At 62.1% G+C, this 15,576-nt stretch overlaps 2 protein-coding genes across 8 annotated transcripts; one reads left to right on the top strand and one right to left on the bottom strand.

Annotated features, from left to right (window-relative positions):
• The first annotated feature begins 299 nt into the window (after positions 1–299).
• MAX (MYC associated factor X) lies at positions 300–4,626 on the top strand. 5 transcript variants are annotated; one of them, XM_064163377.1, is made up of 6 exons: positions 300–428; positions 644–670; positions 2,275–2,382; positions 2,509–2,664; positions 2,918–3,041; positions 3,607–4,626. In XM_064163377.1, the coding sequence occupies exons 1-6, from the start codon at positions 393–395 to the stop codon at positions 3,795–3,797; spliced, it is 642 nt and encodes a 213-aa protein (XP_064019447.1). In that variant the 5' UTR covers positions 300–392; the 3' UTR covers positions 3,798–4,626. The 5 variants fall into 5 exon arrangements, with proteins under 5 accessions (XP_064019447.1, XP_064019448.1, XP_064019449.1 ...); XM_064163378.1 differs by lacking the exon at positions 644–670; XM_064163379.1 differs by lacking the exon at positions 2,509–2,664 and having other exon boundaries at positions 2,912–3,041.
• A 790-nt stretch (positions 4,627–5,416) lies between these two features.
• FNTB (farnesyltransferase, CAAX box, subunit beta) lies at positions 5,417–14,462 on the bottom strand. 3 transcript variants are annotated; one of them, XM_064163342.1, is made up of 13 exons: positions 13,810–14,462; positions 11,986–12,370; positions 10,428–10,492; positions 10,198–10,270; positions 9,870–9,961; positions 8,545–8,691; positions 8,341–8,424; positions 8,142–8,228; positions 7,928–8,057; positions 7,672–7,804; positions 6,749–6,860; positions 6,556–6,670; positions 5,417–5,821 (listed from the first exon to the last, which is right to left on the bottom strand). In XM_064163342.1, exons 2-13 carry the CDS (start codon positions 12,097–12,099, stop codon positions 5,714–5,716), a joined length of 1,260 nt encoding a protein of 419 aa, XP_064019412.1. In that variant the 5' UTR covers positions 12,100–12,370; positions 13,810–14,462; the 3' UTR covers positions 5,417–5,713. The 3 variants fall into 3 exon arrangements, with proteins under 3 accessions (XP_064019412.1, XP_064019410.1, XP_064019411.1); XM_064163340.1 differs by having other exon boundaries at positions 5,417–5,824; positions 13,810–14,373; XM_064163341.1 differs by having other exon boundaries at positions 5,417–5,824; positions 13,994–14,373.
• Positions 14,463–15,576: the final 1,114 nt, after the last annotated feature.

Genomic DNA, 15,576 nt, shown 5'->3' with positions numbered 1-15,576 from the left:
GACCCTCGGCGCCCGCAAGGCGGGTGCACAAGCGCCCCGGACCAGCCTCACGGCCCCCCTCCCTTTGCTCCCGCGGCACCTCAATAAACGCTCTCCCCCCTCCCCCTGCTCCGCCTCACCTCCCTCCATGCAGCCTCACAGAGCAGCGCTCGGGCCCGCGCAGCCCCTGGGGGGAGAACTACCGCTCCCGGCGCGCGCCGCGCCCGCCCGCACTGCACGCCGGGAGTTGTAGTTCCGCGCGCGGGCGCCGCCCTGCCCCGCCTGCCGCCGCGGACCACAGTACCCACAATGCGCCGCGCCGCCAGCTCCCGTGGGCGCGCCGCGCAGGCGCGCTGCGGCCTGTTGTTGTGGCGGCGCGGCCCGCGGTTCACCCCCGGCGGCCCCCGGTAGCGATGAGCGATAACGATGACATCGAGGTGGAGAGCGACGTGAGTTCGGGATCGGATCCCCGGGAGAGTCCTTTCACCCCCCCACAGCTCCCCCACGGTGCTGGGGCAGCGGGGGGGTAACGTTTGGTTTCTTTTTCTCTTTCCCTCCCTTCATCGTGGGCCTGTTTCCCGGTGCCCCCCCCCAAAAAACAAACAACAACAACAAACCCTTCCTCTTCCTCCTCCTCCCCGCCGGCCCCGGGCCCCCCCGTTAGGAGGAGCAGCCGAGGTTTCAGTCCGCGGTACGTTGCTGCCGCCCGTTCCCGACCCCCCTTTATCTCTTCACACACAAACCCTCCCCTCGCCGGTACCGGGAGCACGTGGGGAGCAAGGGGGGGCCGGGGGGGTGCTGTCGCGACATGGAAAGGGGATCGTGACACGGGGAGTGGGGAGCTGTGAGATGGGTGTTGGGAGAGGGGCAGGGGGGTTAGGGGTGCGCCGCGGAGCTGGGGCTCTGCCCTGGGGGGCTGCTGTTTGGGGCTGGGGGCGTGCTGGGGGGGTTGTGTCCCTCAGCTGGGGGGGACACGTCTGTGGGGCTGGGACTTTGGCGGAGGGGTGAGGGGGAGGTGTCTGTTGGGGTGTCCCTTGTGGCACCGTTGGGTTGGTGTCGCTTTCAGGGTGGGACATCTTTTCGGGGTGGGGACACCTCTTGGAGAGGGGGAGGTCTGTTTGGGGGCGTCCCGTGGGGCCAGGATCTTTTGGGGGGAACAGCTGTGGGGTCAGGGCTCGTGGGAGAGGGCAGCTTTGTGGGCCTGGGGGTTTTCGGAGGAGGACATGGGATGGGGACATGACACACCTGTGAGGCGCGGGCTGGGGGCTTAGAGGGGGACATCTCTTTAGGGGTGTCCTGTGGGGCTGGGGTGGGTTTTTGGAGGGGCATGTGGGGCCAGAGAGTGGGACATGACTGGGACTGGAGGGGTTGTTTTTTTGCGGGGGGCACACTTGTGAGACTTGTGGGGGGAGATGTTTGCTTGGGGGTCCTGGGGACACCTACAGACCTATGGAGTTTGTGTCTCAGGGGAGGTGTTTGGGGGGGGGTGGCTGTGGGGCTTGGGGAGGGAGGAGGATTTTGGTTTCTCAAGGGGTGTGGGTTTGGGGGGGAGGATCTTTGGGGCTGGAGTTCTTTAGGGGAGGGGGGAATGTGGGTCTGAGGTGTTTGGGGAGGAAGATGGGGGGGCTTTCAGTGGGGGTTCTGTGTGGGGCTGTGTTTCTTTTGAGGGAAGAGACTGGGGGGGGCTATGGCTTTTGGGGGTACCTGTGGGAGGCTATTTTTTGGGGGGGGGTGCATGCGGGGCTAGTTTTGCAGGGGGTGGAAGCAGACACTTGCATGGGGCAGAGGGCAGATAAAAGGGTTATTGTAGGAGGGGGGTGCAGGACACCCTTGGGGCTGTGCTGGACCCTCCCCTCCCCATTTTTACCCCCGCAGTGGGGCAGCCCCAGCAGCAGGAAATCACCCCCGGGGTTGGGTTGGAGAGAAACCGAAAGCAAACAGGGAGCAGCCTCCTCCTGCCCACGGCCTCACCCCAGTGCTGCCTCCGTGGTAGGGCTGGAGGCATCGTGCCAGTGTTTGGCACCTGGTTGAGGAGTGTTTGGAGGCCAGCAGAGCTCCTACACCTAGCTGCAGAGCTACCGACCCGTGGGGCTTGGGGTGATGGTGGTGGGGCAGAAAAGCAGCACTTTGCTTCTTCCTGCCCTGGCTTCTCCGTGAGGCACCACTAAGGGGTTGTAACCTACGCTTCTGGGCACTGGTGGGTTGGAAAGGGAGTGGGTTGTGGGTGCCTAGTGGGTTGTAGGTTCCCCCCAGCGTGGTGCCCATCCCCCTCAAGCTGCCCCTTCCCCACGGCAGGCCGATAAGCGTGCCCATCACAACGCGCTGGAGCGCAAGCGCAGGGACCACATCAAGGACAGCTTCCACAGCCTGCGGGACTCTGTCCCGTCCCTCCAGGGAGAGAAGGTGAGTTTGTGGAGCGTGCTGGCAGCCTGCTGAGGAGCCCTCCTGCCCCCTGCCACCCGTCCTGCACAAGCGTTTGGGATGGGAAGACACGGGCAGTGGGGCTCAGCTGTGGTTCCATGCCTGCAGGGCTTGCTGAGCAGCATTCCTGGGGGCAGGATGTGCTCTGCCAGCCCTTCCCCGCTCGCTGCCGGCCCTGTTGCTGTTGTTTCTCTTGGGAAGGTGGAGAGAGCTGATTCCACCTCATCCAGTTGGATCTTCCGAGCTTGGAATAGCGGCGCTTGGGTGCTGTCAACAACCTCATCTGTGGTGCTGGCTTCTCCCCAGGGGGGATATTATGGGATATTATGGCCTTTTCCCAGTGCTCTGCACCCAGTTGGGGACAAGAACTGGGTTTGGCTTCACCTGGTGGTGTTGGTGCAGCAGAATGGGTGGGATGGGGCAAAAAAAACCCCTTCACTGATGACACCCACCCCCCCAACGCCTCTTTGGGCAAGGTCTTTATCTTGCCTCGTGTCTTTTCTCACTATTGCAACAGGCATCCCGGGCCCAAATCCTGGACAAAGCCACAGAGTACATCCAGTACATGCGCCGGAAAAACCACACGCACCAGCAGGACATCGACGACCTCAAGAGGCAGAACGCACTCCTGGAACAGCAAGGTCAGCACCTGGGGGATCCTGCAGGAGCTGGGAGACAGCTAGAAATGGTCCCAGGGCAGCTGAGGGGATCCTACAGAGGCTCGGAAGGTCCTACAGAGACAGGGAGGGATCCCACAGGAGCTGGTAAGGGTCCCGTGAGAGCCAGGAACGGTCCCAGAGAAGCTGAGGGGGTCCCGTGGGAGCTAGAAATGGTTCCACAGGAACTGAGTGAATCCTACAAGAGCCAGAGATGGTCTCAGGGGAGCTGATGGGGTCCCACAGGAGCCAGGGAGATCCCACAGGAGCCGAGAGCGTCCCACAGGAGCCAGGGAACAAGGTGACATAGGAGCTGAGGGAGGTCCTACAGACCTCCCTCAGAAGGGGTCCCACGGGAGCCAGGAGAGATTCCACAGGAGCCAGGGGATGAAGAGACGTGGGAGCTGGTGGGGAGAGTCCCACAGGTATCAGAAGAGGTCCCGCAGGAAGCAGGGTCCCACGGGAGCTGAGGGGATGCCAGAGGAGCTGGGCACGCAGGGGCAGGGCCGAGTGCCCCGGGGCTGACTCGGTGCCCGCCGTGCCCCCGCAGTGCGGGCTCTGGAGAAGGCCAGGTCGAGCGCCCAGCTGCAGGCCAACTACCCCTCGACGGAGAGCGGCAGCCTCTACACCAACGCCAAGGGCAGCACCATCTCTGCCTTCGACGGCGGCTCCGACTCCAGCTCCGACTCGGAGCCCGAGGAGCCGCAGAACAGGAAGAAGCTGCGCATGGAGGCCAGTTAGGGCCCCCTCCTCCTCACTCCACAGAGCCCCCCCGCCACAGCCTGGCTGCCTAAAGACTTTTCTCCCCCTCCTCTCCTAGAAGCTCTCGGACTGCAGCTTCCCAACCCTTCCCCAGCCCCTTTGCCCACCCCTGCTCTAAGCCAGCCAGGGGCTCGCAGCACTCACCCCACAGACTTGGGGAGGGACGGGGTTGGGGAGGGGGGGCCACAAGGAGACATCCTAGCCCAGTCCCCCTCTCCAGTCCCCCCCAGACTTAGTGAGCCCCCACACACTCTTCTGTCTCCCTTCTGATTTTATATGAGCGTTTCTATTTATACCTGAGGACCACAGCAGTCTGGAGCTGAAGGACAGGGCTGCGCAGGAGCCTGGCAGCCTCCTCCCCAAGCACAGGGTGGGGAACCTTTTATTTTGGGGAGAGGGGGAGGGGAAAAGGTGGGGGGGGGGCATCTCGCTATTTATTTTCTGCATCTGCAATTCCACCTGGCCCTCCCCACCCCAAAACTGGGAGAGGGAGGAGGCAGCACCAGCAACCCCCTCTCTCTTCAAAAGAGCGGGGTCAGGCTGGTTTGTGTCCCACTCCCCTCTGCTTTCCTCCCACCTTCAACGCCTCCCCAGCCTCCGTGGCATTCTCTGACCTCTGGTGTCCCTTCCCTTGTCCCATAGGTGACTCCCACACACACCCCCTTGTCCCACCCCACCCCCATTCAGATTCATTCCATGGATCTAAAGTATGTTGTACATACTGCCCAGAGTTGTCTTGCAAGTTAAGGCTTCCCTTTACTATAAGACTATAAAGAATAAAGACAAAAAACAACTTATTTTATCCTTTTCCCCGTGGTGGCTGCCATGTTTTTGGGGTGGGGAGAGGCAAGGGTGGGGGTGACACCCGGGGGAGAGGGGGCTGCAAGGAGGAGGAGCCTGGAAAGGGTCCAGAAAGGGTTAGGAACTTGGAAAGAGCCTGAAAAGGGTTCAGAAAGAAACTGGAAAGAGTTTGGAAGGAGCCTGGAAAGGGTTCAGAAACTGGAAAGGGTCTAGGAAGAGTTTGGAAGGAGCCTGGAAAGGGTTCAGAAAGAAACTGGAAAGGGTCTAGGAAGAGTTTGGAAGGAACCTGGAAAGAGTCTGGAAAGAGTTTAGAAGGAGCCTGGGATAGGCTCTAAAGAGTTTTTGAAGGAGTCTGGAAAAGGTCTAAAGAGAGCCCAAAAAGGGTTTATAAAGAACTCGGAGCCTAGAAAGGGTTCAGAGTCTGGAAAGAATATGGAAAAAGCTGGAAAGAGTCTAGGAAGAGTTTGGAAGGAGCCTATAAAGAGCATGGAAAGGTTTAGAAAGAGCTTGGAAGGAACCAGGAAAGGGTCCAGACTCTGGAAAGGGCACAGAATGAAACTGGAAAGGGTCTAGAAGAGTTTGGAAGGAGCCTAGAAAGGGTCTGGAAAGGAAGGAACCTGGGAAAGGATCTAAGGGTTTGGAAGGAGCCTGGAAAAGGGTAGAGTCTGGAAAGGGTTTAGAAAGGCTCTACGAGTTTGGAAAGAGCCTGGCAGCAGCCCAAGCTTGGTGTCACCTACCCCATCCCCCGGGCCACAAGGTGCTGGTGGCCACCTGCCCTCCTGGCCGACAGCAGAGGGGCAGCTCTCAGGTTTGTTTTATTGATGCCACGTCCCACTCGGCTCCTCGTCAGGGACACAGCCTGGGCACAACAGGGATGCCCAGCGTGGTGGGGGCACCCCCGGTGGCGGCACCAGGAGCCGGTAGCCACGGGGACAAGCCGGTTTTTGGTATTGCTAGCACCCTGAGGACCTCGCTGCACCCAAAACGTGGCCACAGTGGCAGCTTCTCACCGATACCCCCCACTCAGCTCAGCACAGTCCAGGGTCTTGAGGTGGGGGGAGGGGTGGGCAGCAGCAGGACCTCCCCCATCCCCTCTATTCAGCAGCGTCCGAGGGCTCCTGGCCGGGCAGAGGCTGCTGCAGGAAGTGCAGCACAGCTCGAATCACCTTCTGCGGGGAGATGTTGTACACAGGGTGCGTGGGCTGCTGCGGGGGGAGAGGGAGTTAGTGCCTGCTCTTGGCGGCCTTCTGCTGCCTTCTAATCTCTCTGTTTGCTTTTTGGCCTCTCTGGCCTTTCTCTGGCCCTCTTCTTGGCCTTTCTATATAATCTTCCTTTCTTACTGGCCTTTTCTACTCCATTTTCTAACGGCTTTTGACTCTTTCCTGACCTCATTTCACCCTTTTATTGACCTTTTTTTGCCCTTCTCCTGGCCTCCTCAGGCCCATATTTTGCCCTTCTCCTGGTCTCTTCTGGCCCTCTGCCATCCCTCTCCCTGGCCTCCTTTGGTCCTTTTTCAGCCCTTCTCCTGGTCTCCTGGCCCTTTGTCATGCCTCTCCCAGCCTTTGCCATCCCTCTCCCTGGCCTCCTTTGGCCCTTTTTTTGCCCTTCTGGTCTCTTCTGGCCCTCTGCCATCCCTCTCCCTGGCCTCCTTTGGCCCTTTTTTTGCCCTTCTGGTCTCTTCTGGCCCTCTGCCATCCCTCTCCCTGGCCTTTGCCATCCCTTCCCCTGACCTCCTTTGGTCCACATTTTGCCTTTCTCTTGGTCTCTTCTGGCCCTCTGCCATTCCTCCCCCTGGCCTCCTTTGACACTTTTTTTGCCCTTCTGGTCTCTTCTGGCCCCTTGCCATGCCCCTCCCCGACCTTTTCCCTCGCCCTTTTCTGACCATTTCTCAGCCCTTCCCAGCTGGCTGGGGGCAGGGGCAGTGCCCAGCACCTACCAGGCGGTTGTCAGAGCCGCCCAGGACCAGCTCGTGGTGCAGATCGCCGCTGCCGAAGTGCTGGGCGATGGACAACCCACTCAGGCAGTAGCAGGTGTGGTAGAAATCCCGGGACCTAAGGGTGACATTTAGGTGCTAAGCAGGGGGTCTAGAGCCACCAAGAAGCCACCTCCCACCCCAGGTTGGCACTCACTTGCCCGGTTTGTCCAGCAGCCCCCCAGCCGGGCACTGGCAGCACAGGAGGATGTACTCCTGCAGCGCGGAGCGGTCAAACATCCAGCTGGACATGCTGAGTGCTGTGTCACCTGGGCAGAGGAGAAGCAATAGCTTGAGGGGACCCCAGAGAGGTAGAAAATCACCCCAAAGCCTTCTTGTATACCCATAAGGTATTGGGCCAGCAGAGGGTCAAACCCTGAAGCAAAAAGGCAGGTGGGGTAGCCAAAGTGCCACTGGGACTCCCTGAGGACATCCTGAGGACGTGAGGACACCCAAGTAGCTGCCCACCCTCAGCTGGGAAGGGGCTGGGGGCAAGGTCTAGAGAATGTGTCTTGTGAGGAGCAGCTGAGGGAGCTGGGGGTGCTCAGCCTGGAGAAAAAGAGGCTGAGGGGAGAGCTTCTGGCTCTCTGCAACTCCCTGCAAGGAGGCTGGAGCCAGCTGGGGGTTGGGCTCTGCTGCCAAGGAACAAGCGCCAGGACAACAAGACATGGCCTCAAGTTGCCCCAGGGGAGGTTGGACATGAGGAACAATTTCTTGCCCTTGAGGCCGCCTGCAGCAGTGGTGGAGTCCCCATCCCTGGAGGGGTGTCAGAGCCGTGGAGATGTGGTGCTGAGGGCCATGGCTCAGCAGCACCCTGGGCTGTGCTGGGTTGAAGGTTGAAAACTGTAATTTTCATAGAATCAACCAGGTTGGAAGAGACCTCCAGGATCACTCAGTCCTGATACAGGCCAGGATGCCACTGGCTCTCCTGGGGTTGGGCTCCAGGATCTCTCCACCTGTTGTTGGGCTCCATGATCTCAAAGTTCTCTTCCAACTTCATGACTCTCTAAAACCCTCACCCCTCCTTAAAGACACCACTGTGGGAGCAGAGAAGCTGGGGCCCTCCCTGCAGTGACTCACCCTGGGCGTGGAGGGCACGGTGGATGAGAGGCAGGAGCCCAGCTTGCCAGAAGGAGTAGCACCCATCCACCAGCTTGTTGCAGCGACCCTGGAAGCCACCTTCAAAGCGCATCTGCCGGCTGGTTACCCAGCGCTGCGTGGCACAGAGAGGGACAGGGCACAGCCTGAACAGGGGTACCCCTCCCCAGCACAGCCAGCCAGCCAACACCCCCAGCTGAGAGCCACGGGGCCACCAGGCATGTATGGTGCCACTCACCAACAAGCTCTGGAGGTTCAGCAGATGTTCCTTCTTGAGGATGACCAAGGCTGCCATGCCACAGAAGGTGTAACCACCATGGGCCTCCATGCCTGGCACCCCACCAATGCCACCTTCCCAGTTTTGGCACCTAGGTGGGCAGGAGGGGTGAGGACAGTACCCACATGAGAAGCTCCCCCTGTCAATGATGCTCCCACGGGGCACTGGCTCTCACCTCACAATCCACTCGGCCGTCCCGGCGAAGAGCATGGGCGTGAGGATGTTGGTCAGCGAGGCCACCGAGGCAGCACAGTAGGCACTCCTGGGGGCCCATGGCTGCTCAGGACCATGGCAGCCCCTCCCAACCACGTCACCCAGCTGGCTGGAAGCATGTCACAGCCACGTCCCTACCCCAAACCACAGTGTTCACCAACCTGACGTCCACCTCACCGCCAATGTGCATGATGAAGGAGCCATCAGGCTGCTTCAGTGACTGCAGATACTCCAGCAGCTTCTTCCTGCAAGAGCCAACACAATGCTGGGTGGGGGGAACAGGTATCCTGCCACCTCCCCTAGCCACACACCAGCCAGCCAGGCCACCCTGCCCCCACCCCAGTAGCACCAGGGTGCCACCATACCTGTCTATGATCTCAAAGGCCTGCTCCGTGCCGATGATGCAGAGCGCATTGACCGCAGCATAGGTGGGGGCAAGGTGGGGGTGCTGGCCAGGACCCCCCCCAAAACCACCTTGGGGGCTTTGGCAACGGCTCAGGAACTCACAGACACTGGTAGGGAACACACAAGTGGGGTGATGAAGGGGCTCAGGAGACCCCTCCTGACTCCCCCCCCCAGTCAGCACTACCACGGCTAGGGAAGACGTAGGGCTCTGGTTAAACGCCCTTGGCGTGCCCCTCCCCAGGGCCAAAGCCAGAGGTTATCTGGCTCTTTGTCCCCCATCTCTGTCTGTCACGAGGCACCGGCCACAAGAATGGGTGGCATTGATTGCCAGGGGCAAGACAAAGCACTCCTTTGGTGCCACCAGCGTGTGGGGACAGCGGGAGGTGGCACCTCCAGCATCACGCGGGTAGCCCCCGCAGTCCTGGCCAGGATGGAGAGCTGGGGGAGAGGAACCTCATGAAGTTCAAACAGGGCAAGTGGAGAGTCCTGCACCTGGGGAAGAACAACTCCTTGCAGCACTACAGGTGAGGAGTGAGCAGCTGCTGGAGAGCAGCTCCAAGGAGAGGGTCCTCGGAGCGCTGGGGAACAAGCTGCCCATGAGCCAACAGTGTGCCCTAATGGCCAAGAAGGTCAATGGTCTGCTGGAGGTATGAGTGTGGTCAGCAGGATGTAGGAAGTTCTCCTCCCCCAGTTCTCTGCCCTACTGAGGCCACAGCAAGAGTCCTGCATTGAGTTCTGGGCTCCCCAGTTCAGCACAGACTGGGAACTGCTGGAGAGAGTCCAGGGCAGGCTCTGGAGGTGCTGAGGGGCCTGGAGCAGCTCTGTGAGGAGCAAAGGCTGAGAGCCCTGGGGCTGTGGAGCCTGCAGGAGAGCAGCCCCAGAGGGCATCTGCTCAGTGCTCAGCAACAGCTAAAGGAGCTGTGGGGGGCAAGAGGCTGGGGCCAGGCTCTGCTCAGTGGTGCCCAGGGCCAGGCCAAGGGGCAGAGGGCACAAAGTGGAGTGCAGGAGGTTGCATGTGAGGCTGAGGAGAAGCTTGTTTGGTGTGAGAGTGCTGGAGGGCTGGAGCAGGCTGCCCAGAGAGGTTGTGGAGTCTCCTCTGGAGAGTTTCCAACGCCCCCTGGGCATTGTGCTGCTGGGCAAGCTGCTGTGGCTGCCCCTGGCTTTAGCAGGAGGTTGCACCAGATGATCTCCAGAGGTCCCTTCCAAGCCCTACCACACTGGAATTTGGTGGCGAAGGTGCCCCCAGGCTGCTGTTGGGGCTCCCCCAACAGCTTTTGTCACTTACTCCGAGGCAACCGCCTGGGGAATTGGCTCATCCAGCAGCTCCAAGCTGTGCAGGATCCAGTAGCAGAGCCAGGGACGGCTGGCATCCAGACACTGTGGGGACAGAGGGGACAGTCAGGGTGGCCAGGGAGTGGTGAGGAGCTCTGGGTGCGCCATGAAGAGCGGGCAGAGGAGGAGACAAGCAAGAGAGCCTCCAGCAAGCATGACCTAAGGGGACACAAGGAGCTGCTGCCTCTGCCCCAGGGGACAATAAACACCAGGTGACAACCCCAGGGCAAAATGCTGGCCTCAGGCAAGCAAAGTGGTGGCACTGCCACCAGCACCAGTACCTCATAGGCTTCGGTGAGCTGCCGGAGGCCTCTCTTCAGGTAATGGAAGTGCTTCTCTCGGTGCAGGATGAATCTGGAAGGCAAGGCAGGGCTGGGCAACTGGGACAAGAAGGGGCACAAACCCCAGGCTGACAACACCACAGTGGGTCTGGGCAGCTGCAGGAGTCACTGGTTTCGGGATAGGGCTGAGTTAGTTGCTGCCATGGAGTGTTTCTGCCACAGGGACTTACTGCACGTCGTGGTGGTTGTTCTTGAAGGCATCAAACACCTCCTGCACAATGTCCTCCACCTTGCTCTGCCACCAGCCGCAGTGCCATGAGAGGACAAAGACCACAGTCAGCTCTGGGAAATGGCTCCTCTGCCATCCCCCAGCTCAGCCTTACCAAGCCCCCCACCCCTGAGCTCTCAGCCCAGGGGTTTATCCAGCTCCCAGTGGCACCATCTCTGGGCAAACCAAGTGACCCGAAGCGTCTTGGTCCTGCCCCTGGAGCAGCTTAGCCTGAGCTGCCAAGGAGCTTTGTGCTGGGATTAGGCTGAGGGCCCATGGGGCTGGCTCTGAAGGTGTCAGGCTGCCATGGGGCTGGGTCTGAGCATGCCAGACTACCACGGGGCTGGCTGAAGGCTGGGATAGATGTGGAGTGTCACCATGGGGCAGTCTCTGAGGGTGCCAGGCTGCTGTGGGGCTCCCACCGCCCTGGCCGTGGTAGCAGCCTGGGCACTGTGGTTTTGGGGAGCAGGGCAGGTCTCCAGCACTGCGTGGGGGGGGACATTTGAACACAGCCATTTTCATGCCAGGGTTTGGCTCATTCTGGAACACCCCCAGATTGAGAAACCCATGGGGTACCTTTCACCCCATTGGCACCCAGGGAACCACCACTGGGGACTGAAGCAGGAAGAGAGGGAGGGAATGGGGCAGGGAGGGGATGGGTGCCGCCTAAGACCCTCCTCCCATCCTCCCCGAGTTGGTTCTGGAGCTGCCAGCACTGGTGGGCGGCAGCCACCCACCCCGCTGAAACCCTGGTGTCCGAGCTGGAGGCACAGCTGCTGTGGGGCCAGCAGCAGCCCGGGGAGAGAGGAACCAGGGCAGGGGTTGCCCAGTGCCATGGCAGCCCATACCCAGCCCCATAGCAGCCTCAGAACCAGTTCTATAGCCCTCTATATCCCACCCCTGTGGCCCCACAGCACCCTCAGAACCAGCCCCATGTCACCCCATACCCCAGCCCCGTGGCAGCCTGGCACACTCAGAACCAGCCCCATGTCACCCCATACCCCAGCCCCGTGGCAGCCTGGCACACTCAGAACCAGCCCCATGTCACCCCATACCCCAGCCCCGTGGCAGCCTGGCACACTCAGAACCAGCCCCATGTCACCCCATACCCCAGCCCCGTGGCAGCCTGGCACACTCAGAACCAGCCCCATGTCACCCCATACCCCAGCCCCGTGGCAGCCTGGCACCCTCACAACCAGCCCCATGTCACCCCATACCCCTGCCCCGTGGCAGCCTGGCACCCTCACAACCAGCCCCATGGCATCCCACACCCCAGCCCCACAGCAGCCTGGCACCCTCACAACCAGCCCCATGGCATCACACACCCCAGCCCCACAGCAGCCTGGCACCCTCACAACCAGCCCCATGGCATCCCACACCCCAGCCCCACGGCCACGCAGCACCCTCAGAGCCAGCCCCACGGGACCCCCACATGCCAACCCCAGGGCCTCCCGGCACCCCACAACCCGGCACCACGGCACACCCTACCCCACCCCACCCCACTCCACTCCGGCCCGCACCTGCTCAACGGAGGTGGCGCTCCTCACGCCATCATCCCGCAGCCGCCGCCGCCCTCCGGGGCCTTGCCGGGGCTGCGGGGCCGCGGGGGCGGGGGGGACAGCGGCTCCCGCCATGCTGCGGGGCGGCTCACGCCGGGGGGGCAGCGGGGCGACGGTGGCCGGGCGGGGACACGCAGCCACGCCCCGTGCTCCGCCAAGCCACGCCTCCTTCCGCGCAGACCACGCCCCTCCGCCCTGCCCCGCCCTGTGCGGGCCTAGAGGGCGGGAACGAGCTGCGTCGTTGCGTCACCGCGCTCTGACGTCACGGCGGCGCCTACCCGGCTGCGGCGTGGCCGATTACGTCATCGCAGCTGTGCGTGACGTCATCGAAGCAGCGAATGGATTTCTGTGGGAAATAAGTTTTAAGATGATGGAGTCCAACCCTTACCCCAGCCCTGCCAGGGCACCACTGAGCCACGGCCCCTGGCACCACAGCTCCACTGTGCTGAAACCCTTCCAGCCATGGGCACCCCACCACTGCCAGGGCACCACTGAGCCACGGCCCCTGGCACCACAGCTCCACTGTGCTGAAACCCTTCCAGCCATGGGCACCCCACCACTGCCAGGGCACCACTGAGCCACGGCCCCTGGCACCACAGCTCCACTGCTCTGAAACCCTTCCAGCCATGGGCACCCCACCACTGCCAGGGCACCACTGAGCCACGGCCCCTGGCACCACAGCTCCACTGCTCTGAAACCCTTCCAGCCATGGGCACCCCACCACTGGCAGGGCACCACTGAGCCACGGCCCCTGGCACCACAGCTCCACTGCTCTGAATCCCTTCCAGCCATGGGCACCCCAGCCCTGCCAGGGCACCACTGAGCCACGGCCCCTGGCACCACAGCTCCACTGCTCTGAATCCCTTCCAGCCATGGGCACCCCACCACTGCCAGGGCACCACTGAGCCACGGCCCCTGGCACCACAGCTCCACTGCTCTGAATCCCTTCCAGCCATGGGCACCCCACCACTGCCAGGGCACCACTGAGCCACGGCCCCTGGCACCACAGCTCCACTGCTCTGAAACCCTTCCAGCCATGGGCACCCCACCACTGTCAGGGCACCACTGAGCCACGGCCCCTGGCACCACAGCTCCACTGCTCTGAATCCCTTCCAGCCATGGGCACCCCAGCCCTGCCAGGGCACCACTGAGCCACGGCCCCTGGCACCACAGCTCCACTGCTCTGAATCCCTTCCAGCCATGGGCACCCCACCACTGCCAGGGCACCACTGAGCCACGGCCCCTGGCACCACAGCTCCACTGCTCTGAATCCCTTCCAGCCATGGGCACCCCACCACTGCCAGGGCACCACTGAGCCACGGCCCCTGGCACCACAGCTCCACTGCTCTGAATCCCTTCCAGCCATGGGCACCCCAGCCCTGCCAGGGCACCACTGAGCCACGGCCCCTGGCACCACAGCTCCACTGCTCTGAAACCCTTCCAGCCATGGGCACCCCACCACTGCCAGGGCACCACTGAGCCACGGCCCTTGGCACCACAGCTCCACTGCTCCGAAACCCTTCCAGCCATGAGCACCCCACCACTGCCCTGGGACAGGCACTGGCAGCCCTTCTGTTGACGACATTTCTGCCACGTCCAACCTAAACCTCCCCTTTGGGCGACCTGAGGCCCTTTCCTCTTGTCCTGGCTCCTGTTCCTTGGCAGCAGAGCCCAGCCCCACCTGTCTCCAGCCTCCTTGCAGGCAGCTGCAGAGAGCCAGAAGCTCTCCCCTCAGCCTCCTTTCCTCCAGCCTCAGCACCCCCAGCCCCCTCAGCTGCTCCTCACCACTCCTGCTCTCTGGGTCTTTCCTCAGCTTCATTGCCCTTCAACGTCCTTTGTGGAGTGAGAGGTCCAAAACTGACCCCAGGATTCCAGGTGTGGCCTCATAGTGCCCTGTCCAGAGGGACAATCCCTGCCCGGATCCTGCTGGCCACACTCTTGCCAGGATGCTGGTGCCCCTGTTGGCTACCTGGGCACGCTCTGGCTCATCCTCAGCAGCTGTCCTTTTCCACCAGGCAGTTTTCAGCCACTCTGCCCCTTAAGTCTCCATAGGGCTGTTATGATCCCAGTGCAGGACCCAGCCCTTGGCTTCTTGAACCTCATCCCATTGGCCTCACCTATGGAGCCAGCCTGGCCAGACACCGCTGCACAGTCATCTGCAGACACTGAGGGTGCCTTGGTCCCCTCACCCACATGGTGATGGAGACATCATAGAGAGCTGGCCCAAACACTAAGCCCTGGGGACACCGCTTCCGTCTTATCACATCACTGCACAGCAGCATCCTCCTCTGCACAGCAGCATCCACCTCTGCACCCCAGCACTCACCTCTGCACCCCAGCACCCAGCTCTGCACCTCAGCACCCAGCTCTGCACCCCAGCACTCACCTCTGCACCCCAGCACTCACCTCTGCACCCCAGCACCCAGCTCTGCACCTCAGCACCCAGCTCTGCACCCCAGCACTCACCTCTGCACCCCAGCACTCACCTCAGCACCCAGCTCTGCACCTCAGCACCCAGCTCTGCACCCCAGCACTTACCTCTGCACCCCAGCACTCACCTCAGCACCCAGCTCTGCACCTCAGCACCCAGCTCTGCACCCCAGCACTCACTTCTGCACCCCAGCATCCTCCTCTGCACCCCAGCATCCTCCTCTGCACCCCAGCACCCACCTCTGCACTCCAGCACTCACCTCTGCACTCCAGCATCCACCTCTGCACCCCAGCACTCACCTCTGCACCCCAGCACCCACCTCTGCACCCCAGCACTCACCTCAGCACCTCAGCACCCACCTCTGCACCCCAGCACTCACCTCTGCACCCCAGCGCCCACCTCTGCACCCCAGCACTCACCTCTGCACCCCAGCGCCCACCTCTGTACCCCAGCACCCAGCTCTGCACCTCAGCACCCACCTCTGCACCCCAGCACTCACCTCTGCACCTCAGCACCCACCTCTGCACCTCAGCACTCACCTCTGCACCCCAGCACCCAGCTCTGCACCTCAGCACCCACCTCTGCACCCCAGCATCCAGACCTACACCTCAGCACCCACCTCTACACCCCAGCACCCACCTCTACACCCCAGCACCCACCTTTGGGCCCCAGCAGCCAGCTCTGCACCTCAGCATCCAACTCTGCACCCCAACACCCACTTTTGTACCCCAGTACCCAACTCTGCACTCAACACAGCACCCAGCACCAACTGCAGCCCTGGCCTGGGAACCCTCCTGCCCCTCCAACCCTACCGGGAGTCCTCCAGTGCCGGTGACCTCCCTGTGTCCCCTAGTACACCCCTGGGTGCCCCTTCCTGCTCCTCCATATGTGTCCCCCAGTGCCCCGCGGCGTGACCCCCCCGCGGTGTCCCCTCGCCGGTGCATGCCCCGTGTGTTCCCCCCGCAGAGGGTCCCAAAGCGTCCCCCGCCCAACGTCCCGGTGCTTCTCCCGGTGCCCCCCTCGCTCCCCAGAGCACCTCCCTGTGTGCCTCCACCCCTAACCTTCCCCAGCGCATCCCGGTGTGTCCCCTCCCCACTCCTCAGTGCATCCCCGGTGTGTGT

This window comes from Pogoniulus pusillus, chromosome 24 (assembly GCF_015220805.1).
Source record: "Pogoniulus pusillus isolate bPogPus1 chromosome 24, bPogPus1.pri, whole genome shotgun sequence".
In the NCBI taxonomy this organism is placed as follows: Eukaryota; Metazoa; Chordata; class Aves; order Piciformes; family Lybiidae; genus Pogoniulus; species Pogoniulus pusillus.
The sequence above is the reverse complement of the archived record's forward strand: the minus strand, read 5'-3'. Positions and strand labels throughout refer to the sequence as shown.

What these genes read in the sequence shown, in the direction of transcription:
- FNTB (XM_064163340.1), bottom strand. Translation starts at nt 12,099, where the DNA reads ATGGCGGGAGCCGCTGTCCCCCCCGCCCCCGCGGCCCCGCAGCCCCGG. An exon ending in GCGCCACCTCCGTTGAGCAG is followed by an intron (nt 10,493 to 11,985) that starts GTGCGGGCCGGA and finishes GGCTGGTGGCAG; the next exon opens with AGCAAGGTGGAGGACATTGT. An exon ending in TGAACCTCCAGAGCTTGTTG is followed by an intron (nt 7,805 to 7,927) that starts GTGAGTGGCACC and finishes TGTGCCACGCAG; the next exon opens with CGCTGGGTAACCAGCCGGCA.
- MAX (XM_064163377.1), top strand. Translation starts at nt 393, where the DNA reads ATGAGCGATAACGATGACATCGAGGTGGAGAGCGAC. An exon ending in CTTGGAATAGCGGCGCTTGG is followed by an intron (nt 2,665 to 2,917) that starts GTGCTGTCAACA and finishes CTATTGCAACAG; the next exon opens with GCATCCCGGGCCCAAATCCT. An exon ending in CGCACTCCTGGAACAGCAAG is followed by an intron (nt 3,042 to 3,606) that starts GTCAGCACCTGG and finishes GTGCCCCCGCAG; the next exon opens with TGCGGGCTCTGGAGAAGGCC.